The sequence below is a fragment of the Neomonachus schauinslandi genome, chromosome 2 (genome assembly GCF_002201575.2).
Source record: "Neomonachus schauinslandi chromosome 2, ASM220157v2, whole genome shotgun sequence".
In the NCBI taxonomy this organism is placed as follows: domain Eukaryota; kingdom Metazoa; phylum Chordata; class Mammalia; order Carnivora; family Phocidae; genus Neomonachus; species Neomonachus schauinslandi.
In genome coordinates, this window is record NC_058404.1 from 183,092,296 (window position 1) to 183,116,521 (window position 24,226).

The 24,226-nt window shown below is 44.7% G+C and overlaps 1 protein-coding gene across 1 annotated transcript in view; it reads left to right on the forward strand.

The window, feature by feature from the left end:
- SEL1L3 (SEL1L family member 3) overlaps positions 1 to 24,226 on the forward strand; it is a 97,399-nt gene that overhangs the window by 14,590 nt on the left and 58,583 nt on the right. Inside the window, exons 3-7 of the mRNA XM_021679414.1 lie at positions 9,511 to 9,637; positions 11,269 to 11,390; positions 11,969 to 12,084; positions 14,862 to 14,920; positions 23,033 to 23,165. Coding sequence (XP_021535089.1) covers positions 9,511 to 9,637; positions 11,269 to 11,390; positions 11,969 to 12,084; positions 14,862 to 14,920; positions 23,033 to 23,165 — 557 coding nt within the window. The remainder of the gene's footprint in view (positions 1 to 9,510; positions 9,638 to 11,268; positions 11,391 to 11,968; positions 12,085 to 14,861; positions 14,921 to 23,032; positions 23,166 to 24,226) is intronic.

Consider the following 24,226-nt stretch of genomic DNA (forward strand, 5'->3'; position numbering starts at 1 on the left):
ATATAACGGACACTTCAAGGATCTGTTTAACCAGAGTTGTTTGAGTGGTCAGACGCCACTTGCCGTAGAACGAATACATGTGGCATTACAAAAAAAAAACAAAAACTCTTTATTTTGAAATAATTATAGATTTGCAACTTTCCTGAGACCACCCCAAAACAGCCTTGTATATGACAGACACTTCAAGGATCTGTTTAACCAGAGTGGTTTGAGTGGTCAGACGCCACTTGCCGTAGAACGAATACATGTGGCATTACAAAAAAAACAAAAAAAAACACCCTCTTTATTTTGAAATAATTATAGATTTGCAAGACGTTGCAAAGATGGGAGAGAGTCCTGTGTATCCTTCCCCCGGCTTCCCCCAAGTGGTGAGGTCTTTCATAACTGTAGCGCACTAGCAAGACCACAAAAGTGACGTTGACCTAGTACTGTTGAATTAGACGGCAGACCTTATTCAGAATTCACCAGTGTTTACATGCACTTTTGTGTGTGCGTAGGTCTATGCACTCTTATCCTGCGTTTGGTCTGAATAGCCTTGTGCTGTGGCTGGCTTGTGTGGGGCTTTAAATACAGAGCTGGAGAGGGAGGAGGCAGGTTCCTTTTCTGTGTGTATGTGAGTTGGGGGTAGGACGGGGTGGGCCGGTCGAGCTGCCTGCGTTCTGATGGTCGGTGTGCATCCCTCTTCCAGGCAGAGCCCCATGCTAGCGTCTTTCTGGAATGCCTTCCACGGGGAGACCTAATTTATTAAGGAGAAGGAAGTATGAAGCACATAGAGCCAGTTTTGATTTGCCTTCGATTTTGTCAAGGCGTAATGATTCCATTTCATGTGTGGCAAATCACATATTTCTCACTGAAGAATGACTAAATTGCAAGCTGGAAGTTTTCAAATGAAGTTGTTTATGAACTGGCTGAGGGCTTAGGGTGCCCGCACATAGCCTTAAAACGTGAACTACCTCTCCTTTCTTTTGTTTTTCCTTCCCATATTCACTGAGCTTCAGAATAGCTCAGTGGGATTTTTTTTTTCTCCCCACCTTCTTCCGAGCATTACTTTTGGGGTGAGAACCAAGCTAATAAAAGCATAATGCAGAGGAAAGCCTTTTCTAATCATTAAAGTCACCAAAAAATGGGGAGCAGGGTGCTCCACGCACTCTCAAAGCCAGCTCTGTTTGCGTGGCTGCGATGTGTTCACCAAAAGGGGGAACACTTCCTCTCCCTCTCTTTGAAAGAGGAATCAAAAGAGACTGTGCAGCCGCCCCATGGAAAATGTCCACGACCTTTGTTCTTGATACGGCTGTGTGATGGAAGGGGGCCAGGCCTCTGGCTTGCTCTTAGCAGGGGCTTCTTTACTTGGCTCTTGATGAACAGGAGTCAAGTCACAACAACAAGCTGGCATAAGGGAGCCGAGGGGGCGCCTTTCATGCCCGGTCCCCTTGCAGTCTGCAGCCAGCGCTGGTGTGGGGTGTGGGGGAACGTTTTCTGTGGCAAGTGCCTCATGTCCTACGAGGGCTCGATGTCTGAACTGAAGTACCCTGTAACTTGCTTTCATTTTCTTTTTCCTTTATAAAGAGAGAGAGAGAGCCCAAGTCCCCATGCACAGGGCTGTTCCGTGAGTATGGTTAGAGGGCCTCTCCACCAAAGGCTTAGCTTAGGCCCCCAAGGTGACGGCTGCGTGCACCCGGACATAGCCCTCCTGGACTGCTCCTCCTGCCTGTCCTCCCGGGAGAGGTCAGCGGGTCCCGTGGCCTCCATCTCCAGACGACGTTGCATATTCAGTCCTACTCACCGCTTTGCCCTCATTCCCCACAGGGCAGCCGGTGCGGGCAGGCGGTTCCTCCCACTGCGGTGAGCCCGAGTGCCCCCCACAACCCTTCCCATGGCCTGTGCCAGGGGTCCCTGTCCTCTTCCCGTTCCTGTCCCCTGTCCTGCCGCATCTCCTGCCATGCGCCCCCTTGTCCACCGGCTCCAGCCACACGGGCCTGCCGGCTTCTCCTGGAGCCGACCAAGTTCATTCTCCCTTTGGGACACTTACCTGACTGCCCCCTTCCCCTCCACGGCTTGCCGCCTTATGTCGTGCCTAGTGCTAGTGTCATCTCAGGAGAGACGGCTTCCTTGCCCACTTTATCTCGGACGGCAGCCCCACCCCTGCCACTCCCACCCCGTTGTCATTTGTCTTTATTTTCCTGCACAGCCTCATCGTCCCCAGACATTGTAATTAAATATGCGTCATTGCTTTTTTGCTGGATACGCGTGTCTCTGGACCAGTACGCGAGCTCCGTGATGCCAGGGTCCTGCCTTGTTTTGTGCGGTGCCCACCACCACAGCCCCTAGCACACAGCAGGCATGCAGTGACCATTTGTGAATTGAGTGATGAATGCTCTTAGCCAAGGGGCAAGGACCTTTTTCTCACAGGCCTGTGTGTGACCATAATGCGGTGACATCCTCAAGCAGCTGTGTTGCCACATTAGGGAGCACACAGGGGTAGGGGGTGGCTGTGTGCCTTCCCGAGGCTCACACACACCGCAGCTGCCTGGGGAAGAGCCCATCTGGGCTGTGCTGGTTAAGGATGCAATCTCTTGGTCAGTGATTCTCCTTTGCAACCACACACGAGCCCACCTTTGCTCTGCCCTCGTAGTTTGAGTCTGGGATTCGCCATCCCCTGCCTTGACTGAATCAATTCCTTTTACAGGGAATAGCCCTCCCCACTGCCCACCTGTACCTGCTCCCCACTGCAACCCCACGTGGCAAAGTCATACCCATATTTCGGTAGCTGGCTCAAATTTCCACTCCTCCCCTGCCCACCCCCCCGAAGCCCTTTCCTTCCCTTTTTCCTTTCCTTTCCTTTCCTTTTTCCTTTCCTTTCCTTTTTCCTTTCCTTTCCTTTCCTTTCCTTTCCTTTCCTTCCTTTCCTTTCCTTTCCTTTCCTTTTTCCTTTCCTTTCCTTTCCTTTCCTTTCCTTTCCTTTCCTTTCCTTTCCTTTTCTCTTTTCCTTTCCTTTCTCTTTTCCTTTCCTTTCCTTTTTCCTTTCCTTTCCTTTCCTTTCCTTTCCTTTCCTTTCCTTTCCTTTCCTTTCCTTTCCTTTCCTTTCCTTTCCTTTCTTTCCTTTCCTTTCCTTTCTCTTTTCCTTTCCTTTCTCTTTTCCTTTCCTTTCCTTTCTTTCTTTCCTTTCTCATTCCCACAATCAGAAATTAACTCTCTACCTTCTGGCCTTCCCTAGCCCTCTGTTGGTACCTGTCTCCCCATACAATGTGTATCATGTTCAAGTCAACTAAGCAAAGAACATTGAGCACCTACTATGTATCAATTTCTTTATTAAGTCTGGAGGCTAGAAGATGCAGACCTGGTCTCCTCTGTCTTAGGTGCTTAAGGGGGAGGGAAAAAACAGCTTCCAATAGTAACAGCTACTTTCTGTTACTGAGTACTCACTATGTGTTAGGCATTGTGCTAAGTGCTCTATGTATCTCATTTAATCTGCCCAGCATCTTACTGTCATATTTACAGAGGAGGAAACTGACTCAGAGACTTGTCTAAGGTCACGCGGTTCTTCATGATAGAGCTGAGATTTGAACCCAGGTAGTTTGGTTCCCAACATGTAACTATTAGCCTATACTGCTGAGGGATGTCATGAAGCTATGTATTTATTTATTTATTTATTTGACAGAGAGAGAGACAGCGAAAGAGGGAACACAAGCAGGGGGAGTGGGAGAGGGAGAAGCAGGCACCCCACGGAGCAGGGAGCCTGATGCAGGACTCGATCCCAGGACCCTGGGATCACGACCTGAGCCGAAGGCAGACGCTTAACACCTGAGCCACCCAGGTGCCCCAAGAGCTTTGCTTTTTTCACAGAGGAGCTGACTTTTGAACAGAGAGTTGAAGGATGAATAGAGTTCTCATAGTCAGAAAAGGAGTAGGGGGAAAGGCATCCAGACAGAAGGGAAAGCATGAACCAGATCGTACAGAGAAGAAAATGGAGCCTCGTGGCAGAATGGCGATGAGCCTGCATCTCTCGGTGGGAGGGGTGGCAAATAGGTTTCATCTTACTCGCCAGCTCAGCGGGCTTGGGGATGGTCACCTAGAGCATGGTGTTGAGAAGGATTCTGAGGCTGAGTCTGTGCCTAGTGAGAAAGAGTGGCGGGGCGGATCGATTGCCAGTGTCCACCACAGGGTGGAAATACAGAGTAGCAGCTTCATGCTCTGTGTTTGTTCACCCAGGTAGAATCTCAGGTGTGAGTTGGACCATTCAGGAAATTAGACTGGAAAAGCGGGTTGGGGGCCACGCTTTGAAGACTCTGAAATGCCATGCTGAAGTGTATTAAACATTCTGGCCTGCTGTCCATCTATATGAACATTTTTCTGATCTTGCCGCTTACTTCAGAAACTGGGGAACATGGCAGCTTCCTTCTTTCCCACTCTCTTCCTTTCACCAAAAATCCGTTCTCATCTTCAGATCCAATGGATTAGAAGTATGATTTCTGATAACAAAATTCCATTACAACAAAGTCATGGAAGGGCTAAGTCAGATAGGGGAGCCAGGCTTTACCTGTCTCTGTGAAAATACCAGTTGATGCAGTGAGACTATTTAAGTCAATGACATGATGATACTGTTTATGAGAACTATATATTTGGCACTTTTATTAAAAGAGAGAGAGATAGAGACTTAGTTCTTTTTTTCCCTCCAGTTAATCATGGTGGTCTGAATTTCTCAGTAATAACACCAATTAATGCCTCGCATCTGCGTGGCCCTTTATGATTTTCAGAACACTTTTTCCGTGCACATTGTCTCATTTAATCCTCGTAATAGTCCCATGGGAAAGAGTATTATTCTCATCCTTTCTTTTCAGGGGAGAAAAACCAAGGCTCAGCTTGTTTCACAGGAGTCCAAGCTTTGCTATGCCGCCTCTCTGAAATATGCTAATACAGCCCTAACCCAGGTTTTAAATTAGAAAGGAGTACTCTTTTTTTAAGTTGAATTTTTACTGATGTGAATCATCCTGTTTTCCTCACCCACTGGACTTTGCCTCTTTGAAGCAGATTGAACAGCCGCAGAGGCCCAGGGCGGGGAGGCCTCTGAATGTGGCTGGCCCCAGCTCCCGGCCTGCACGGGAGTGCTCAGACTTTGTTCTCTGCTTTTTTAGCCTAAAAAGGAATATATGTACCTGGTAAAAGAAATTCATATAGTGTAAAAGGGATTGGAGGAAGAGCGAGCTCCCACCCACCCTGTGTTCTTGTCCTTTTCCTAGAGGCAAACTCACTCACACTAGTTTCTTGTGTCTCTTTCCAGAAATGTTCTTTGCTCCTATAAGCCTTAAGTTGAGAGCCCCTCTCTTCACACACACATGGGAAGACCCTATAAACTCTGTCCCACACTCATTAACAATACGACAGAGATTTTTCTATAGCAGTGTATGCTACACGACCTCATTCTTTTCAGTAGCTGCTTAGCATCCTGTTGCCGGACAGCCCATAATTTATTTCACCTGTCCCCTGCTGATGGTCATGCAGGTCATTTCTAGTCTTTTACTATTAGCAACAAGGTTTCACCAAACATCCCTGCACACGTATCTTTGTACACACCTACAAGTATGTTCACAGGATAAATTCCTGGGAGTGAAATTTATTTTATTCTTAGCACTCCTACTATTGAATATTCCACTAACTTCCTTACTCGCCCACTTCACTGCCTGGTATCCTTTGGGGAAGTTCTGACCTAAATCATACTTGCTAGAAAATTGAGTTTTAGTTCTCAGGCTTTGGTTTTAAAGAAAATGAAACACCCAAACACTCCTGCCTTTTAATGTCTTGCATTTGGAAACCACTGTTGAGTTACCTGCACTTTAGCTTTCCTTCTCCAGGTTGGAACATCTTAGCTTCTTTTCCTCCTGTTTCCACTTACAGACTTATAGTCAGTTACTTTTTGCCTCAAGACTATCTCTCCTCCACAAATGGGCTGAGGTCTCAGCTGCACCACTGTGGTTGTGTTTGAAGCACGTTCCAAGTAGGGTTTTGTTACATGGATGTGGGACTGTGTCCAGAGCAGGTATCCATGTCAGGGCTCTGATCACTCTGCTGACCTGGAGAATGGGCTACATGACCGACCCCAGCCACCCTGCTCGGAGGTGATGTTCAAAGTACTTAACAACCAATATTAGACAGGGTCTCCTGGTCAGGCTCCATAGGCGCTAGCCATTGTGCTGAAGCAGGATGGTCCAGGAGGCCCTTGCTGAGCCAAGCTCTACCCTGAAGGAGAGCCTGGATAGGTAGTGGGGGTGGGGTCCTGGAGGGTCAAGGCAGCACCCATCTCTTTGGGAAGACCTGTGAGATGTGATGTGGTTTAATAAGAAGTCCATTGGTTTATAGCGGGAGACCAGCTTTGAGTCATACCTGAATCTCTTATTAACCATGCAACCTTCGGTGAAACACATTTTTCTTGTCTCCAAATGAAGGAGTTTTTGCCATACAAAATCTAATGCCTCTTCTTGCTATAAAATTTGAGGAAATAAAACAAGCAAAACAGTCAAGGTGGTGGTTTCTAAATCTGAACTGCCTTCCTGGTATTTTATGTTTGTTGTAATGATGCCTTTTTCCTACCTAACTTCTTCATTCAAGATCAGCCAGAGAAATGGATTTGGGGGAAGGGTCTGAAGGAAGAGAGACTGTGATCTGATTTGGGCAGCATAGGACACATTACAGAACTGTGAAAAGAGTTGAGCAAGAGAGAGGCAGGTTCAGATCCTGACTTGGCCATACTGTGCCCATTTGTTCGTTCGTTCGTTCGTTCGTTCATTTATTCATTCATTCATTCCCGCAATATTTATGGAGCTTCTGTCAAGTGTTGGGCACTGTTCTGGGCTCTAGGGATGGGGTAATGATTGAGGCAATGTCCCTGTTCTCTTGGGACTTACATTCTAGAGGAAACTGGGCAAGTCTCTTAACCACTTTGGACTTAAGTTTTCCTACCTGTAAATTTTTTCATGGAGAATGATACTGGTGTTGTTACCCCCCATTCTAGTGTCCATGACAGCCATCGCTAATCAAGCATGGTGCTCCAAGCAGCCACAATCACTTAATAGAAAACAAGCCTGTGCGTTATCCTGGGCTAGCTGAATTCTAACATCCTTTTCGGGCTCCGAAAGTTCATTCTTATTATTTCTAAGTAAATGGGAAGGCAATATTATACTGAAGGAAAAATTGCAGTAGAACTCCAAATCATAGAACTATTCAAGCTGCAGATTTTACAAGAAAGCCGCCATCGCTTTGGTTTTGTTGGGTACAAAAGGTATGTGTTTTTGTAAAATTTATTTTAGATCTTTTGGTCTTAGACTTTTTTTCCTTCCACATCTTTCGCTGCAAGTTCTCCTGCTCAACCCACTTTACTTTGATCCCTGGATAAAGGAGAGGCTCATCAGCATTGACTTTTAACTCCTTTCACTTTGGAAACCTCTTTATGAAGCCTCCTTTTACTGGAGTCAGGTTGGACAGAATCAAATCCTGCTCCTTTTGATAAATGTTTCTACTGCACACTAGGTAACTCAACAGCAATCACCAGCAGAAGGCCTCCTAGGGGGCTAACGTGGCCATCTGGTCTTTTATGTTCCACTCCACACAGTGGAAGCCAAACCAAGGTTGGGCTGACAGCAACCGCTTGGCGATTTTCTCCCTGGATTCCAAAGGCACCCCTGCAGTATTTCCATTTCCAATCCCCCTACCCATCCCTATAATAGACCAGCAAGACTAGTGTCCCCAAATTGAGGTCAAGTTGTTAAGAAAAAAAAAGTTTGCATTGTTTCTGTTGGAATTGATAACTCTATCCTTCTGAGTCTTCAAATGCCTCTCTACCTCTCACCAAACAGGGAGATTTGTGGACACTGGGGACAATTTGGCTCGATATTATTTAATTCTATTAGATATACTGATAGGGGTCTGAGATGATGAACACTTTGCTCTTGTGATTTCTAAGTTTTAATGAACCAGAGGTACCTGTCTCTCTATAATAAGATACTTCTCTCCATTGAGGAATGAGAGCTGGGGTCTCCAATAGCCCAGGCTGAGGCTCCCATAATTTGTACCAATAGAGGCATTTGATGACTTGCTTAGAAGTTAACTCTTCCCTTTCCAGGAAGCCCAGCAAAATAGATGATTTCTACCATTTAATCACAGACATAAGAGCATTTTAAGAAAGAGAAAAGAGTTCTTTATTCTTCAGTTGAATTCAGTAATTTTTTTTTTCCTTCCAAGGGAGGGATGGGTATGGAAAATAAAAAAAATTATTGTGGCCTCGTTTAAAGCAGTAGGTATTAAATATAGATGAGATAATGCAGTTCTCCTTTTAAGACTTGTTAAGGACACCCCATCTTCTCTAGAGCCACAGAATTCTCCCGCATTTGCAAAATAAAGAGAAAGGCTCCCTAGTTTTAAGGGGTTTGGTAGGTCATTTTTGCATAGAGTAATGTGTGGAGTGTATTGGAAAGTCTGCACAGAAGAAAAAAACTGTGCACTTCTTTTTTTGTTTGTTTTTGTTTTGTTTTAAGATTTTATTTATTTATTTGACAGAGAGAGAAATAGCGAGAGCAGGAACACAAGCAGGGGGAGTGGGAGAGGGAGAAGCAGGCTTCCTGCCGAGCAGGGAGCCCGATGTGGGACTCGATCCCAGGACCCTGGGATCATGACCTGAGCCGAAGGCAGACGCTTAACGACTGAGCCACCCAGGCGCCCAAAACTGTGCACTTCTAAGAGCATGGATTCTGAAACCAAACTGCCTGAGTTTGAGTCCCAGCTCCACCTCTTACTATACAGTCCTCTCTAGGGCTCAGTTTTCTCATTTGTTGAATGGGCATAATAATAACACCCGTTTGATAGACAGTTGTGAAATTAAATGAGATCGCTTCTGGAATGGTATGCTTAGCACATTGCCTGGCACATTCTGTGTTATATCAACATTAGCTACCATTTGGGCAGCTGTGCCTCCATTTCCTCATCTGCAGAATGGGGATAATAATGAGGATTAAATGAATTTCTGTAGGTAGCTAGCTAGCTAAATGAGATATAGGCCTATTCACAGCAGTGTGGATGGGATCCAGGGCTACTCACGTGATAACTGTTACTATTGTCGCACAAATTCCAACTGTTTTCCTTAGCACTGGGAGGGCAGCAGGTGAAATGGTTAAGAACCTAGAACCCGAGCCTGAATATCAGATCTGGCTCTACCTCTTATTAGCTGTGACCTTAGGTGAGTTACCTTACCTCTATGCCTCGGGCTTTTCATCTATAGATTGGGACTCCTAGTACAATCTCCTTTACGGGGTTGCTGTGAACACAAATTGAGACAGCTCTCTGTAAAGGGCTTAGCAGGCGCCCAGCATATAATCGGTGTTCAATAAACGTTTGCTGATATTTTCAGATGCTTTCTTGTAACTGTTTGATTGGAGCTGGGGAGAGGGTTCCAGGAAGAACGTGATTGGGGAAGCAGTGCTTTTCTGGAGATAATTGAAAGGCAGGTGTTCTTGCTGTTCGCAGATGTGGTCACCCTCCTGGGCTTTCTCTATGCCTCCAGTGGAGAAAACACAGGCATTGTGAAGAAGTTCCCAAGGTTTCACAACCGAGAGCTGGAGGCCACCCGACGCCAGCGGATAGATTACCCAGTGTAAGAATGGGCAGATGACAGGGGCTGGTGGGGCAGTACTCTGTTTAATCTGAAGACCAGGACAGGCTCGTGGAATCCCTTAGGAGGACACACCATGGTGATATGCTACGGGAAAATGTGGAGATCCACTCCGCTTAGACAGAATTTGTGGCCCAAAGCGTTCTCGAATTATTCTTGCCATTAGCAGTCCTCAGTTTGCCTTGGACTTTCTGTGCTGGTCCCAGGAATGTCACGAGCAGGGGAGCAAGGTGTGGGAGCCTGAGGCCTTGCAAGCTTTGGGGTGCAGCCAGCCGTAGCCAGTGCACACCGCTGCTTTTGCTTTGCTTTTTCGGTCTTGAAAGATTGGATGAGCTGCTTGAAATCTCACAACTTCTGATCTCCTCCATTGATTTCAGCAAAACCCCGATATATTTTTTTCCTTCTGCTGAATTGAAGATGCTGAAAACAGTTCCTGGTTCACCTCAGACTGGATGGATTTAGCAGAGTGATTTAATTCTTCCCATGCTGCTGGCTGTAGAAAGATCTTGACTCACTTTACTGAGCGTATGTTCTTGCTAAGCTTCCTTGTAATAACTTATCTTCATGAGCTTGCTCAGCTGGGTGGGTCAGGAGGGAGTTGTGTGACACCATCTGTTTGCATATCTCACCAACTGATTCTGAGGCCAGATTAGAAAGCCCAGAAGATTCTAAAGGACTTGTTTGGATATCTCCCCAAAGAACTCGGGGCCACGGCCACATTAACCCAAACTGTGAATTGCTTACTGGAGTCATGGCGAGAACTCGGTACATTTGTTTTGACCTTGATTCCTGTTTGACCTGCAAAATGCAGTTACTCCCAGTTCCCCATCTTGGAACTGCTGGTCACTAACACAATGGGTGGCATCAAGCAAGCGTTCAGCAAATATTTGCTGAGTGATGGATGGATCTCACATCTTGGCTAAATGTGTCCTAGTTGACTACTGTTATTTTATTCTCAGCCCACAAATCACAGATGTACAATACTTTTTTCAACTAAAATAGCCCCGGTCCAGAAATGGAACAATTAGATTAGTTGTTCCATATGGGTCAGACGGAACTGTGATCCTGAACAACCTAATGTGTGCATTAAAATAGTATCTACGTGTCCCAATTAACATATAGCAATGCCATTTACAGATTACGACACTTTTCTACCTTAAGGCTTTTATCTTGAAAGGAAACAAAATTGCTCAAAAAGCCCTAATTATGTTTTTTTTCTTTTAATCATTGAAATTAGAATAGCTTCTTATCAAATCACCTCTTATTAAAATCCCGATTTTTATTTTATGTCTGGCTTCCTAAACCCTAATCAAGAATTCAAATGGCAGGCATGTGAGATTCTCCAAGAGGCACAGAAACAGAGTTTTTGGTGCAAGATACAATGTCTGCTAGTTTTGTACAATGATTCTTAACTCCTGTCTTTCACAGTTACTGTAACTACCTCCTTTGTCTCAAAAATCAAGCTTTGCAAGCTGATCTCCCATGATGAACATGAAGGCAAATTCATCCCTTCGTTGGAAAGAAAGCAATTTACTTGGTCATTGTCAACTATAATTATCTGTTCTTGGATGATATCAATCTGCAGATTTTTTTCTTTCTCCTCACTCTTGTAGGTTTACTGTTTCATTGTGGCTTTATTTACTCCATTATTGCAAGGCCAATCTCTGTGGGATTCTGTACTTTGTTGATTCTAATGAGATGTACGGCACACCATCTGTATTTCTCACTGAAGAGGGTAAGTATGAAATGGAACCTTTAAAATGATATGGTAGTTTTCTTGTGCTCCCTTAGCAGATATGTCTGGAATTAAGAAAGATACCGTCAACGTGGCAGTTCAGTGAGAGCAATGATTTTTAAATGCGGATTCTTTTCAACTTTTCTTTTTTCCTTTTTTTTTTCCCCTGGAAGCTTAAAACACATGTCTTCTTTAGGAAGGAATCCACTTGTGCGTTCTTTTGCTTGCTTTTTTCTTGTTTGTAGGGAGAAGGCACACATTCTGGTCGGAGAGCTCCTTAGGACAATTGTCAGAAAGATGCAGTCACATCATGCCGTCCTCAGTATTTTTTTTTTAAGATTTTATTTATTTATTTGACACAGAGAGAGAGAGACAGCGAGAAAGGGAACACAAGCAGGGAGATTGGGAGAGGGAGAAGCAGGCTTCCCGCCGAGCAGAGAGCCCGATGTGGGGCTCGATCCCAGGACCCTGGGACCATGACCTGAGCCGAAGGCAGACGCTTAACGACTGAGCCACCCAGGCGCCCCCGTCCTCAGTATTTTTTTGTCGTTTTTCACGAGCTTTACTTTTCCTTGTAGGCCACTTGCATATCCAAATGCATCTCGTCAAAGGAGAAGACCTTGCTGTGAAAACGAAATTCACCATGCCTCTGAAGGAGTGGTTTCGACTGGATATCTCTTTTAATGGAGGCCAGGTATCTGTGCGCTCGCTCCGTGAGTCCCTCCATGTTAGGCGTTGCGGTAAAGGGAGGGAGCAAGGGCGCCTGCAAGAGCAAATGTGTGGTAAATGATAAACTCTTTACAACTCTACACTTCTTCAAGCAAACGTTTGTAGATGGAAGTTTAAATCATGAGAATCCCATCCCATTTAATTAACTTCTTTTTTTTTTTAAAGATTTTATTTATTTATTTGCGAGAGAGAGAATGAGAGACAGAGAGCATGAGAGGGAGGAGGGTCAGAGGGAGAAGCAGACCCCCCACCGAGCAGGGAACCCGATGCGGGACTCGATCCCGGGACTCCAGGATCATGACCTGAGCCGAAGGCAGTCGCTTAACCAACTGAGCCACCCAGGCGCCCCCCATTTAATTAACTTCTAAAGTGCTTCTTTCGACCATACTGTGAATGAGTAAATAATATAGCCTGCTCTATGTGCACAATTATCTGAGCAATTTCGTTGTTTTTCTCCCCTGGGGGAGATAGGCTTTGTGGAGATAAATGTTAAAACAGCATCGGTCATGTTTACACAGTGTTATCAGATCTATGACTTTTTTTTTTTACCGGAAATTTATTGGCTAGTTCAGCCAAGAAATGGTCTGACTGTTCTTGGCAGTTACACAATTGCTGATGTTTGGCATTAAGCAAATAATAACCAACAAACCTAAGTGATCATTCTGGTGGGACAGAGGGGATTTATCTGCTTTGTACTATAAAACACAGCACATAACTGCTTCAAACTCTCATAACGCAGATTTTATGGATTATGGCAAATCTGTTGTTATAATTGAAGACCATTCCATTTCTCGATGTATTTGATGCCAACGTGCTACGTTTTTTCTTGTTACTTTACTTCCTCATCAGCTTTTCTTATTGATTTGTGATTTTCCGGTAACGAAAGTGGGAGAGACCTGTTGTTTGTCTTATGTATTAGATAAGACACAGGCTTCCCTTGGTGTTTATGTTTATCACATTTCCTTTTCCTGGAGAGAAAAGAAATCAGGTCAGTCCTTGTTGCCTCCCTAAGAAGAGTCTGTAAAAGGTTAGCTGGGATTTTTTTGTATGTTTGTTGGTTTCCTTAACAACGTGAGGTGACCTAGCTGTGGTCTGTTGTCCAGCTTCCCACTTATATAGGGATTATTATGGCATTACAGCTTGGTTGCTGCTTGCTCCTGAGGTGAAGGTGACGGTCAGCTCAGTACCCTGTGTCACTTAAGCGGGTATCAAACCATCAGAGCAAATCACAGATTTATTTTGCACCTTATATATGCAAGGCTCTTTGCTCACGGAGCTTATCGACTATTTATGGGAGAAGCATTACGCAGGTGACAGGATGTCATAAGGAGAGCTTAATTACCAAATGATTCATATTGACTCGGGGAAGAGAGGTAGCACTTCATGCTGGGATGCTCGGGGAAGGTTTCACAGGGAAGGTTCCTACGGATTGGGTGGAATTGAGATGGAGAGGAGACGAGGGAACATTTTAGCACATCACTGGGGGTTAGCAGATAAACCAGGTTGGAGTGGAAATTTGCAGACTGTAGAAAACTAATAGAAGAAACAAAATGTCTTTAGGGGTAGCATGTGGACAATCTTGACTATCAAGGAATCTGGATTTCTATTTGCAAGGTGGCAGGGTGTCATGGAAGATTTTCGAGCCGGAACAGAGTTAATCAAAGTAGTCCTTTAATTAAGGAGATGAATTTAATTTAGCAGAGTACGTTGGGGTAAGGATTAAAAAGACCAGATTGGATGGAAAGAAAAAAGAAGTAGGGTTGGGTTTTTGTTGTTGTTGTTGTTGTTGTTGTTTGGTAGACTTTTCCCTTTTGTCCTACTTTCTTTCCATCCTATCTCGTCTTCCTAATATATCTATAGGTCCCTAAAACCGTATTATTGTTTTTCCACATGACATCCGCCTCTGTGGTGGGACTACCGTACTCACTGCTTTGACTAAATGGACAAGTGACTTAAAGCCAGTGGCTGTTTAGAGAAACAACTGATTGGAGTCATTTTCTTCTTTAAGCCAACATGTTGCATACGGATGAATTGGGTTGGTTTTTGTGTTAGTTTGCCTCTCATAGACAGTGTTGTAGCCACACCTTTGAGACCCTCGTTAGCTCAGCGCATATTTTCTAAACCCTTGCTCAGTGCTTGCACTGGGGGTGGGGGGGTGGGGGGGAGAAGGAGCCCCTTAGCTCCAGGGGCTTACGTTATAGTAGCCATCCAAGACACGAGAAGAATGCAGAATGCGTGACAGCTAACAACATTATCAACAAAAACATTGTCACTGTTGAAAAGACAATGATGATTCTCCATGCTTAGGGAAAGAGAGTGGGGAGCAGCAGTGCGTGGAGAACGCTCAGCACCAACTTGTTTCTCCCCCGAAGGCTCTCATGGAATCAAAGTAAAATTTCATAAACCTCTTATAGTATCTTATGCATTTCCTTCTCTTCCTATGCAACAAAATTTTGAGCACAAGTACACCAAGCAAAGCTGTGGCTTATAGCTTGGAAATATCTGAACCCCACTGGGGGAAACTGCATGATGGCTATGGTTACCATGTGAAGTCATTTGGAGAAATTAAATTTCTTTAATCTTAAAATATACACAGGGCTAGTAAAGTATTACTTTTATTTCTGCAGAAATGGATCAGGTGAGAGGCTACGCAGCCCATTTTATGAGTAATTTATACCTAGGACTGTATTTATGATGTGAGGTGTTGGGGCATAATTGATCTTGTGTATTTCTCCCGCACAGATCGTAGTCACCACCAGCATTGGACAGGATTTGAAAAGCTACCATAATCAGACCATTAGGTAAGTGTGATATTTTCTTTTTATTCAACATGATGTTGGATAAGGATTAAGAAATCGTCATACGTTAGCCCTCAACCCTAATGTTTTTCCCACACCCCCTTATTCAGCTTTTGAGCATGGACTGTGTCTGGTCTGCCCTAAAGCCCAGTCTTCGCAGTTTTTTTGTTTTCCATCCGCAAACTCCCCTCTCTTCCCCCACAACATTTTTTTCTAAGAAGAGAAACTATTCCTCTCTCCAGATCTCATTGTAAATCCTTCCTTTCATGGCACTTGATAATTCATTTTCTTTGAAAATTATCTTCTATGAAGGATTCTGAAAAACAAGTCAACATATTAATGTTGCTTATTGAGAATGGTTGGTAACTTTGGCCTAGTATAAAACATAAAAGCAGACAGTCTTCATATTTATGTTTATAATCTAAATTTGAAATGCATGCAACTATTGCTATTGGTGTAACTTTTCATCCTCATGTAACCATTCTCCACGAGAGTTACAGAAACTGAGAACTGGGTCCTTTGCCTTGTGTTTCATAATTTTTACGTTTGCCCCTACACCCCTGTCTAATAGCGGGATTTCTAGGGGCAGAACCGTGGGGCAGTCTCCTTTGGGAACTCGGAATACCTCAACATGGCTAGATAATATATATATATATATACACACACACTCAAATGCTTAAGAATAAATGTAAAAAAACAGAAACAAAAACTACCAGCTTTATATGTATAATTTATGTATGCATGTATAATACACACGTACCAGCTTTGTCTGGATAATTTAAAAAAATGTATCAGGCACTTTGGCTGGGGGCGGGGGGGCTCATGTAGCTACTTTACTACAGCAAGCAGGAAACGGTCTCTCCGAACAGGCTCGTTCACTCAGACTCCTCACACAAGCCAGATTTTCTTGGAAACCAATTATTGAAGAAAGGAACGCCAGGAGAGATAGAGACAAGGGAACGGAGCGGGGCATACACCCTGCTTTTCTCTCTCCCCCCCCACCCCAGACCCTCTCCTCCCACCATTCGGTTTACATTTAAGTCAAACTGATGGCCTTCAGGCTCTGGACACATAGAACAATTCTTATTTTCAGGGCCGGATTAAATGATTACAGTTATAAGGAAAAGCTAAAGAGGTGTTATTCTTTAGCCTGCAAAGAGAAGGTCAGGGGTGATGTTAACAGCTGTATGGGAACAGAGAGGCTGAGGCCTGAGAACAGAGGGGAAGTCTGAAAGGGGGCCACGTGGACTTAGACCAGTCAGAAAGCGTTCAACAGACATGAGTTTTGTTGTAGAACAGAGTTCAGGAATAAGAGAGCCCTGGGAGCTTGGAGAAACTGATGATGTGTGGCTCCTTTGGGAGCCTTGTCCGGGGCCTCGCTCTGCACAGTGGGCCCCCGAGATCGAGGGTTTGCGTTTTGGGGATGCGAAGTCTGGAATAATACCTTCTCCTTTCTCTCCGGATGCCCAACCCCGAGCCCAGGACGTTTTTGACAAAAGATTGCTTTCATACGCTTTTTTCATTCTCTGTGTAAAAGCTTCCTTTCACCATACATCCCAGTGACCTAGATGCTGGCACGAGTGAATTGCAGATGGAGAGATCACAGGGTGATCCAGGCCTGCACCTGGGATGCAGAGAGACCTATGCCTTCCACATAAAATTTAAGGAGGTGCCAAAAAACTCAGTAATTGTATTAGTTTGCTAGTGTTGCTGAAACAAAGCAGCCCAAGCTGAGTGGCTTAAACAACTGAAAATTATTGTCTTACATTTCTAGAAGCTAGAGGTCCAAGGTCAAGTGTCAGCAGGGCTGTGCTTTCTCTGAAAGGTCTGGGGAAAGAGCTGGTCTAGGCTCTGAGCCTGCCAGGCCTCTCTCCAGCTTCTGACAGCTTCGGGATTGTAGTGGCGGGGTCCCAGTCTTCGCGGCATTTTCCCTATTACTGTGTGTGTCCTTCATATTTCCCCTTCTGCGAGGACACCAGTCATACTGGATTGAGGGCCCATTCTGCTAGTATGGCCTCATCTCAACTAATTACATCTGCAATGGCCCTCTTTCCAAATAAGGTCACATTCTGAAAGTCTGGGCGTTCAGACTTCAACGTATGAATCTTCAGTGGGGGGAATGACACAATTTAACTCCTAACAGTAATCATGATAAATGACATTTAATATAATATTGTAAGAAATAAAAATTAATGTAAGGAATATACAATGAACAAAAAATAAAAGTTTTAAGTAAATACAGAATCCGCGTGATCATATAAGATTCCGGAAAGGAGGATTTTCAGGTACAGACCGATTCGACATTCCACATAAAACATTGAAATGGGGGCACCTGGGTGGCTCAGTCATTAAGCGTCTGCCTTCGGCTCAAGTCACGGTCCCGGGGTTCTGGGATCAAGCCCTGCATCGGCTCCCTGCTCCGCGGGAAACCCACATCTCCCTTTCCCACTCCCCCTGCTTGTGTTCTTTCTCTCGCTGTCAAATAAATAAATAAAATCTTAAAAACAAACAAACAAACACTGAAATGGTCCCTGACCTGGTAATAGAGGCAGTCCCCAGACCCAGGAGTGTCCCTGGCCACCTCCTCAGCTGCCGTTCCTGTACTCCGGGGACCGCACCCATCAATAGAAGAACTGAAGATTTAATGTTGGGCTTACCTGGGATTCCTGTGGTTAGATATTTGGAATCTCATCCATCAGAGAGATCTTAGAGTGGGCCAACCCAGTGAACTAAACACCAGATATTTCAGATGGTTATAGGCATTCTTTTTTACTCCTTGTTGTCATGTAAACATAATGCTGTCCCATCAAGGTAGTGTGGAAAGATCAGTAATTAAGTGCTCAGAAGTGCAGTGCTCCACACAGATGAAAGGCTGTCAGTGACCCTGGGTGACAGGTAACAACTTCAGGCCTGTACAGTGTTTATCCTTCATTCATTTATCCAATATACACCCATTCATCCAACACCTGTACCATGCACCTGACACAGTGCCGGATTCTGGGAATTAACTGATGGAACGAAGAGAATACAGTCAGTCCCTACCTTCAGGGAGAAGAAAGAAAGAAAGAAAAAAAGAAAGAAAGAAAGAAAGAAAGAAAGAAAAGAAAGGGAGGGAGGGAGGGAGGAAGGAAGAAAGGAAGGAAGAAAGAAAGATCAGTGGGGGAGACAGATCTTAAATTCATAAATAAATATAAAATTACAAATTGTGAATTCTGGAAAGGAATCGAATAGGATAGTTTCAGAGGATACTCAAGGGGGTCAGAATTTACAGCAGGTCCCAAAGAAGGGACATTTGAGATGATAATTACTCTAAGCGGGGGAGAGGGATGGCTAATTTGAAGCTCTAAGTTTCCCTACTAAAGAACTGTCGAGCTGGGGCTGTTTTCTAATTCTGAGTGAGATTTATTTAACGACGTCGGAGATTTGTTCGGGCTGCCGGAGCTTGGCAGTTATAAACCGAGGCGGTCTCCTATGTCCAGATAAGAGTAAAGATAGTTTGCCAGTGTGTCTGAGGTTTCCAAAAGTGACGGCCTAGGCTTTGGAACTGTCTAGCTCAGCTTTTATGTCCGTGAAATTGATGACCATCAAACAGGGCACACACAGTACAAGGAAGCGCTTGCAATCTTTGTGCAGCCACGGAGGGGATTTAAGAGGAGAAAAATGTAGAGGCTCTGAGGTGGATGGAGAGCAGGCTGGAAAGATTTCCTACTTAGCTGTTCCTTTTGGGTTCCCAGACCCAATTCCAAGATGGGGGAGGGCTTCCCTCCTACCCACACCAAGCAATTCTGAGACACCAGCAGGGTGTCCAAGAATTCAACTCAACTCCACCACTGTCTTCCCAGAGATAGTATCAGATGCCACAGGGGAAGGGTCAGTCCTAAAAGATGACCCCCACCCCCACTTCAGACGCCAGTGGCAGCCCCAGACTGGAGATTAGAGGTTCCAGGGACCTCCTCCTTAGGTTCTTTTGATTTGCTAGAGCATCTCCCAGAACTCAGGGAAGTACTTACTTACATTTACCCGTTTATTAAAGGATCTGATATAGGATAGTAATCAACAGCCAGGTGAAGAGACATGGGGTGACGGCTGGGAAAAGGGCACAGAGCTCCCATGCCCTCTCCAGGTGTGCCACTCTCCCCAGCCTCCATGTGGTCACCAATCTTGAGGCTCTCCCCCAGTCTTTTAAGGTTGTTTTTACTTTTAAGATTTTATTTTATTTATTTGTCAGAGAGAGAGAGAGAGAGCACAAGCAGAGGGAGTAGCAGGCAAAGGGAGAAGCAGGCTCTCCGCTGAGCAAGGAGCCTGATGGGGGACTCGATCCCAGGACCCTGGGATCGTGACCTGAGCAAAAAGCAGATGCTCAACCGACTGACCCACCCAGACGTGCCAGTCCTTTAGGGTTTTTTTTTTTTTTTAAAGATTTTATTTATTTGACAGAGAGAGATACAGTGAGAGAGGGAACACAAGCAGGGGGAGCGGGAGAGGGAGAAGCAGGCTTCCCGCGGAGCGGGGAGCCCAATGCGAGGCTCGATCCCAGGACCCTGGGACCATGACCTGAGCCGAAGGCAGATGCTTAACGACTGAGCCACCCAGGCGCCCCTCCTTTAGGGTTTTTATGGAGGCATCATTACACAGTCATGGTTGACTAAGACATCGGCCATTGGCTGATTCAACCTGCAGCCCTTCTCCCCTCCCTGGAGGTTGGGGAGTAGAACTAAAAGTTTCAATCCTCTAGTCACATTGTTGGTCCACCTGGGAACCAGCCTCCGCCTTTGGGTGGAGTCACCTTATTTGATATAACAAAAGACATCTTTACTACTTTTAACACTTAGGAGGTCCCAAGGGTTTGGGAAGCATTGTGAGCCAGGAACTGTGGACAAAGACCAAATACATATTCCTTTTTTTTTTTTTTAAGCTTCTATTTATTTATTTGACAGAGAGAGAGAGAAAGCAAGAGAGGGAACACAAGCAGGGGGTGTGGGAGAGGGAGAAGCAGGCTTTCTGCTGAGCAGAGAGCCCGATGTGGGGCTCGATCCCAGGACCCTGGGATCGTGACCTGAGCTGAAGGCAAATGCTCAACGACTGAGCCACCCACGCCCCATCTTTTTTTTTTTTTAAGATTTATTTATTTTAGAAGGGGGGAAGCACACATGTACGAATGCGTGGAGGGAGGGGCAGAGGGGGAGAGAGAGAGAGAATCTGAAGCAGGCTTCACACTGAGTGGAGAGCCCGATGCAGGGCTCAGTCTCACAACCCCAAGATCATGACCTGAGCCGAAATCAAGAGTCGGATGCTTAACCAACTGAGCCACCCACGTGCCCCCAAATATATATTGCTTATAAACCACAATGTTGCAGTTATATTATGATAATGATTTAAAAAAACCCAAAAATTACAATCCAGTACCATAGGGACCAAGTAATTTAATGATTAGTTGAAAAATTCAGTTAAAGCAAAGATCCATTTAAAAAGATACTTACCATAAATATTTTAATTAAAACACAGAAAAGTACATTCATCTACCAGTCTTTCCAGATAGGGCCTTTCCTTTGTTCCGAATCTACCGATTGGACTTCCCTGTGGTCTTTCTTGCATAAACAGCACCCAATTCTTGTTTCTTAGAAATGGAAAGAAAACAAAGACCCTTGTGAAACTATCAAAGCCAAGATATGTCTAGATTTCTTCCTTTTTTTTTTGAATCTTTTACCGTTGTCCTAATTCCACACTTTTTAAGCAACCGTTCTTTTCTGAGTCAACCCAAAATATTCAACTTAATTGTTACAGAATGAATAACGCTTTCTTCCCGATCCATATTTTTTTTTTAAAGATTTTTATTTATTCATGAGAGACAGAGAGAGAGAGAGACAGAGGCAGAGGGAGAAGCAGGCTCCCCGTGGAGCGGGGAGCCCGATGCGGGGACTCGATCCCAGGACCCTGGGATCATGACCTGAGCTGAAGGCAGACGCTTAACCGACTGAGCCACCCAGGCGTCCCATTCCCGATCCATATTTTATTGAATGACATAATAGTTCATTAAATTGTATAATTTAATGGCCCTGTCAGGTTTGGGAACAGACACTTCTTATTCTTACTTAGCATGCAGTCCCGCAGTGGATTAGGTTAATAATTACAGCCGTAGTTAACAGTTATGGTGCCAACTGTGTGCCAGGAACTGTTCTAAATGCCCTGTTTAAATATTAGTTTATTTAATCCTCACAACAGCCCAGTCGGTACATACTGTTATCATCTCTATTTAAACAATGAGAAGACTAAGGATCCAGAGAGTAGGCGCCAGCCAGCGAGCATCCAACACGTTGCAGGGATAGCCAGCAGGTGCGCTGGTGAGTTGGTTGAGCCGAGTTCCATTAAGAGAGCTTCTATTGTAGAAGTTTTGTATCCCTCAAGTGCCAGGTATTACGTCGTCGTGAGGGTGGCTGGAATGTTAAGTCTTTTTACGGTCTTGAAAAACAAAATCAATTCACAGCTCTCAGAGATAATAACTTTGTGGTCCCAGTGGAAAATAAAGGGAAGGACCATCAAGCCTGAGATCCTGAAAAGAAAAATATCAGGAGAAGAAGCACTCCTTTTCCGTTTTAGCCGCATTCGTGTAAAGCTAATTTCTACGCGTTCACTTCTGCTGCCGTCTGTTGATGTTGTCAGAGTCTCATTCCTTCTCCCTTTCATCTTCCTCTCCAACCAGGCGCACCTGCTAGGGTTCGGGTTCCTTGGTAACAGTCAGTACATCCCCTCTCTTGGGATAACTCCAGGTTGCTTGGCTTCTCTGGTCTAACTGCTGGTATCTTGTCCTGTCCCTGTCGGCATCACCCTGGCCCATTGCTTTCGCGACTTGCTGGGCTCCTGGAGGCTTGCCTGACATTTTGTTTTCTTTCCGTCTGCTTCCATCTGCCCTCTGCCTTCCCTGACTCTTTCCTCTTTGTCTGGCTTCTCACTTGATGCTTGTCTTGACCCCCTCCCTCCAACCTGCTGTCTTCGTAGGCTCTGATCCCACCTTGTTCACCTACCCTATTTTAGTTTTTAAATAGGCAATAAATATGCCTGTTTAAAAAAATCAAAACTATATGAAAAGATGTACAGTTAGATGTCTTGCTCCTACCTCTGCCCCTATCCACTCCATCCCCTACCCTCCATGCCCTGGGGAAATACTATTATTAATTTCTTGCAGTATATACTTAGAGTTTTCAAAATGCAAATACAAAAAAAAAAAAACACCCATTCTCCTCTTTCTTGGATAAAAAGTATATGCTCTTCGTTCCACTTTTGTTTTTCTTTTTTTCACTTAATATATTAGAGATCTCTCCAGGTCAGTACACAGAGCCCTCTGTTTCTTTTTTAAGCTATATATGAATAAAAGGCTCACATTTAGGGTCCATTGGATGGCTTTGGGCCAGTCCTCCCTGACAGATGCCTGGGGTTGTCCAGTCTTTGGTGAGTATAAACAATGCAGAAAGGAATAACTTTGTGCATTTTATTCGTGGTGGCCCATTTTTCCCTCCATTTTCCTTCCTGTTCCTTCAAGTCTTTCAGTACAAGGCCCTGGTGTTCAGCCTCTTCCTCCTCACTCCGAATTATCCCTCGGTTCTTATGTAATAGGATATGTTCTTAGTTTTCCTTCGCAGCCACCTTCTATCCAGTCAACGTATCCATTCAACAAGGTGTTTTTTTTTTTTTTTCTTTTAGAGCAAAACATTTCCAATTAAGACTAGTGATTCCAAAGGTTTCCAATTCCAAACAATTATACCAATATCAAAAGCCGGCAGGTACCGAGGATTTACGAGGCCAGGCACTCTGCTGGGCGCAAGGCTTTACATTTCACGAATCCTCCTAAGAATCTAATTATTGAGGAACTAATTTGCTAATGAGAAAACTCGGTCTCAGAGAAGGTAAGGGACAGGTCCAAGGTCGCACAGCTGGAAAATAGCAGAGTTGGGATCCTAGCCCAAGTGTGTCTGACCCCACCATGGTCTTATCTGTTAGAACTCAGTGTGAAGGACTGAAGAAATTTGGGGGTGTAAGAAAGGAGGGTCAATGAAAGAGCCTCTTTTTTAAAGATCTGGTTCAGACCAAGAGCTCTCTTAACTCTTTATTCTTCTGTAGCTTCAGAGAGGATTTCTATTATAATGACACTGCTGGATACTTCCTTATTGGAGGGAGCAGGTATGTGGCCGGCATTGAAGGGTTTTTCGGACCCCTGAAGTACCATCGTCTCCACGCTCTGCATCCTGCACAGGTGAGCCCCGGGCATGGAGAAGCTACTGGGTGTTCATGCGTGTTGGGTGTGTGGCTCCAGCATGTGGAACCTCTTGTAAGCAAAAGATTTACCCACGCTGGACCTCGCATTGGCTCTGTCATCAAATGTAATTAATATGGAGGCTTTTCCCCCAGCAAACTCGAGAATAGATTTCTGTTAAGGTTTGGTTCATTTAGTACTCACAAAATGGAAACCATTTACTTCCTCTGTTTTAATAACTACTAGCTTAATTATAGAGTAGATTTTTATCAGGTGGTTGCCTATCCAGTGATTAAGCTAATGAAAGGAGAGAATCTTAGTTATTTGATAGAGCTTCTTTTATGTGCTATTATTTAAAGTATCTGAAGAGGAGACACTCTAGCAAATGAAAATCTTGGTTCTGTTCGCTGCTCTCTTCAGACGCGCAGGCCTTGGGCTCCCACTGGGGTGGGTTGGCTGGACTTGTAGACATTGTGGAGGACCGAACCTACTACACCGTGACCCTCGCCTCCAAAACCTACCTACAGATGGGCTTGTCCAGCTCTCCAGGCCAGCTGCCCCCAGGCTGCTGCAGGGAGACAGGGACTGTCCACCTTTACAGAGGTGTCTTTTTCTGCCTTGGTAAGGAGATCACCAGATACCTGAACAAGGAATCTTAGTGCATTCCCGTGACCCTGCGGGATTTGTTCTGGGGAAAGCAGGAGTCATTAGGCAAAGTAAAGGAAGAACAATGCAGAGCCCTATTATCCATGGGTCCATCTCAGAGCCCCAGATCTTTAATGTATTCCTTTTGCAACAAATACTTCCAGAGCACCAGCTATGTGCCAGGCTCTGTGCTGGTGCTGAGGTGTCCACGATGATGAAGATGGCCACTCTCAAACTGTTTTTTGAAGGTGATTCACATCAGAAATCTATGTGATGAAAAAAAGGAAGAAAAGAAGAAATCTATGTAACATCATGAGCACACGTATACATGCACACTCGTATACACATACACGTATATATTGTATATATGTATAAAATACGAAACCAAAACAAAGGTTTTACTAAGAATAAGGCCC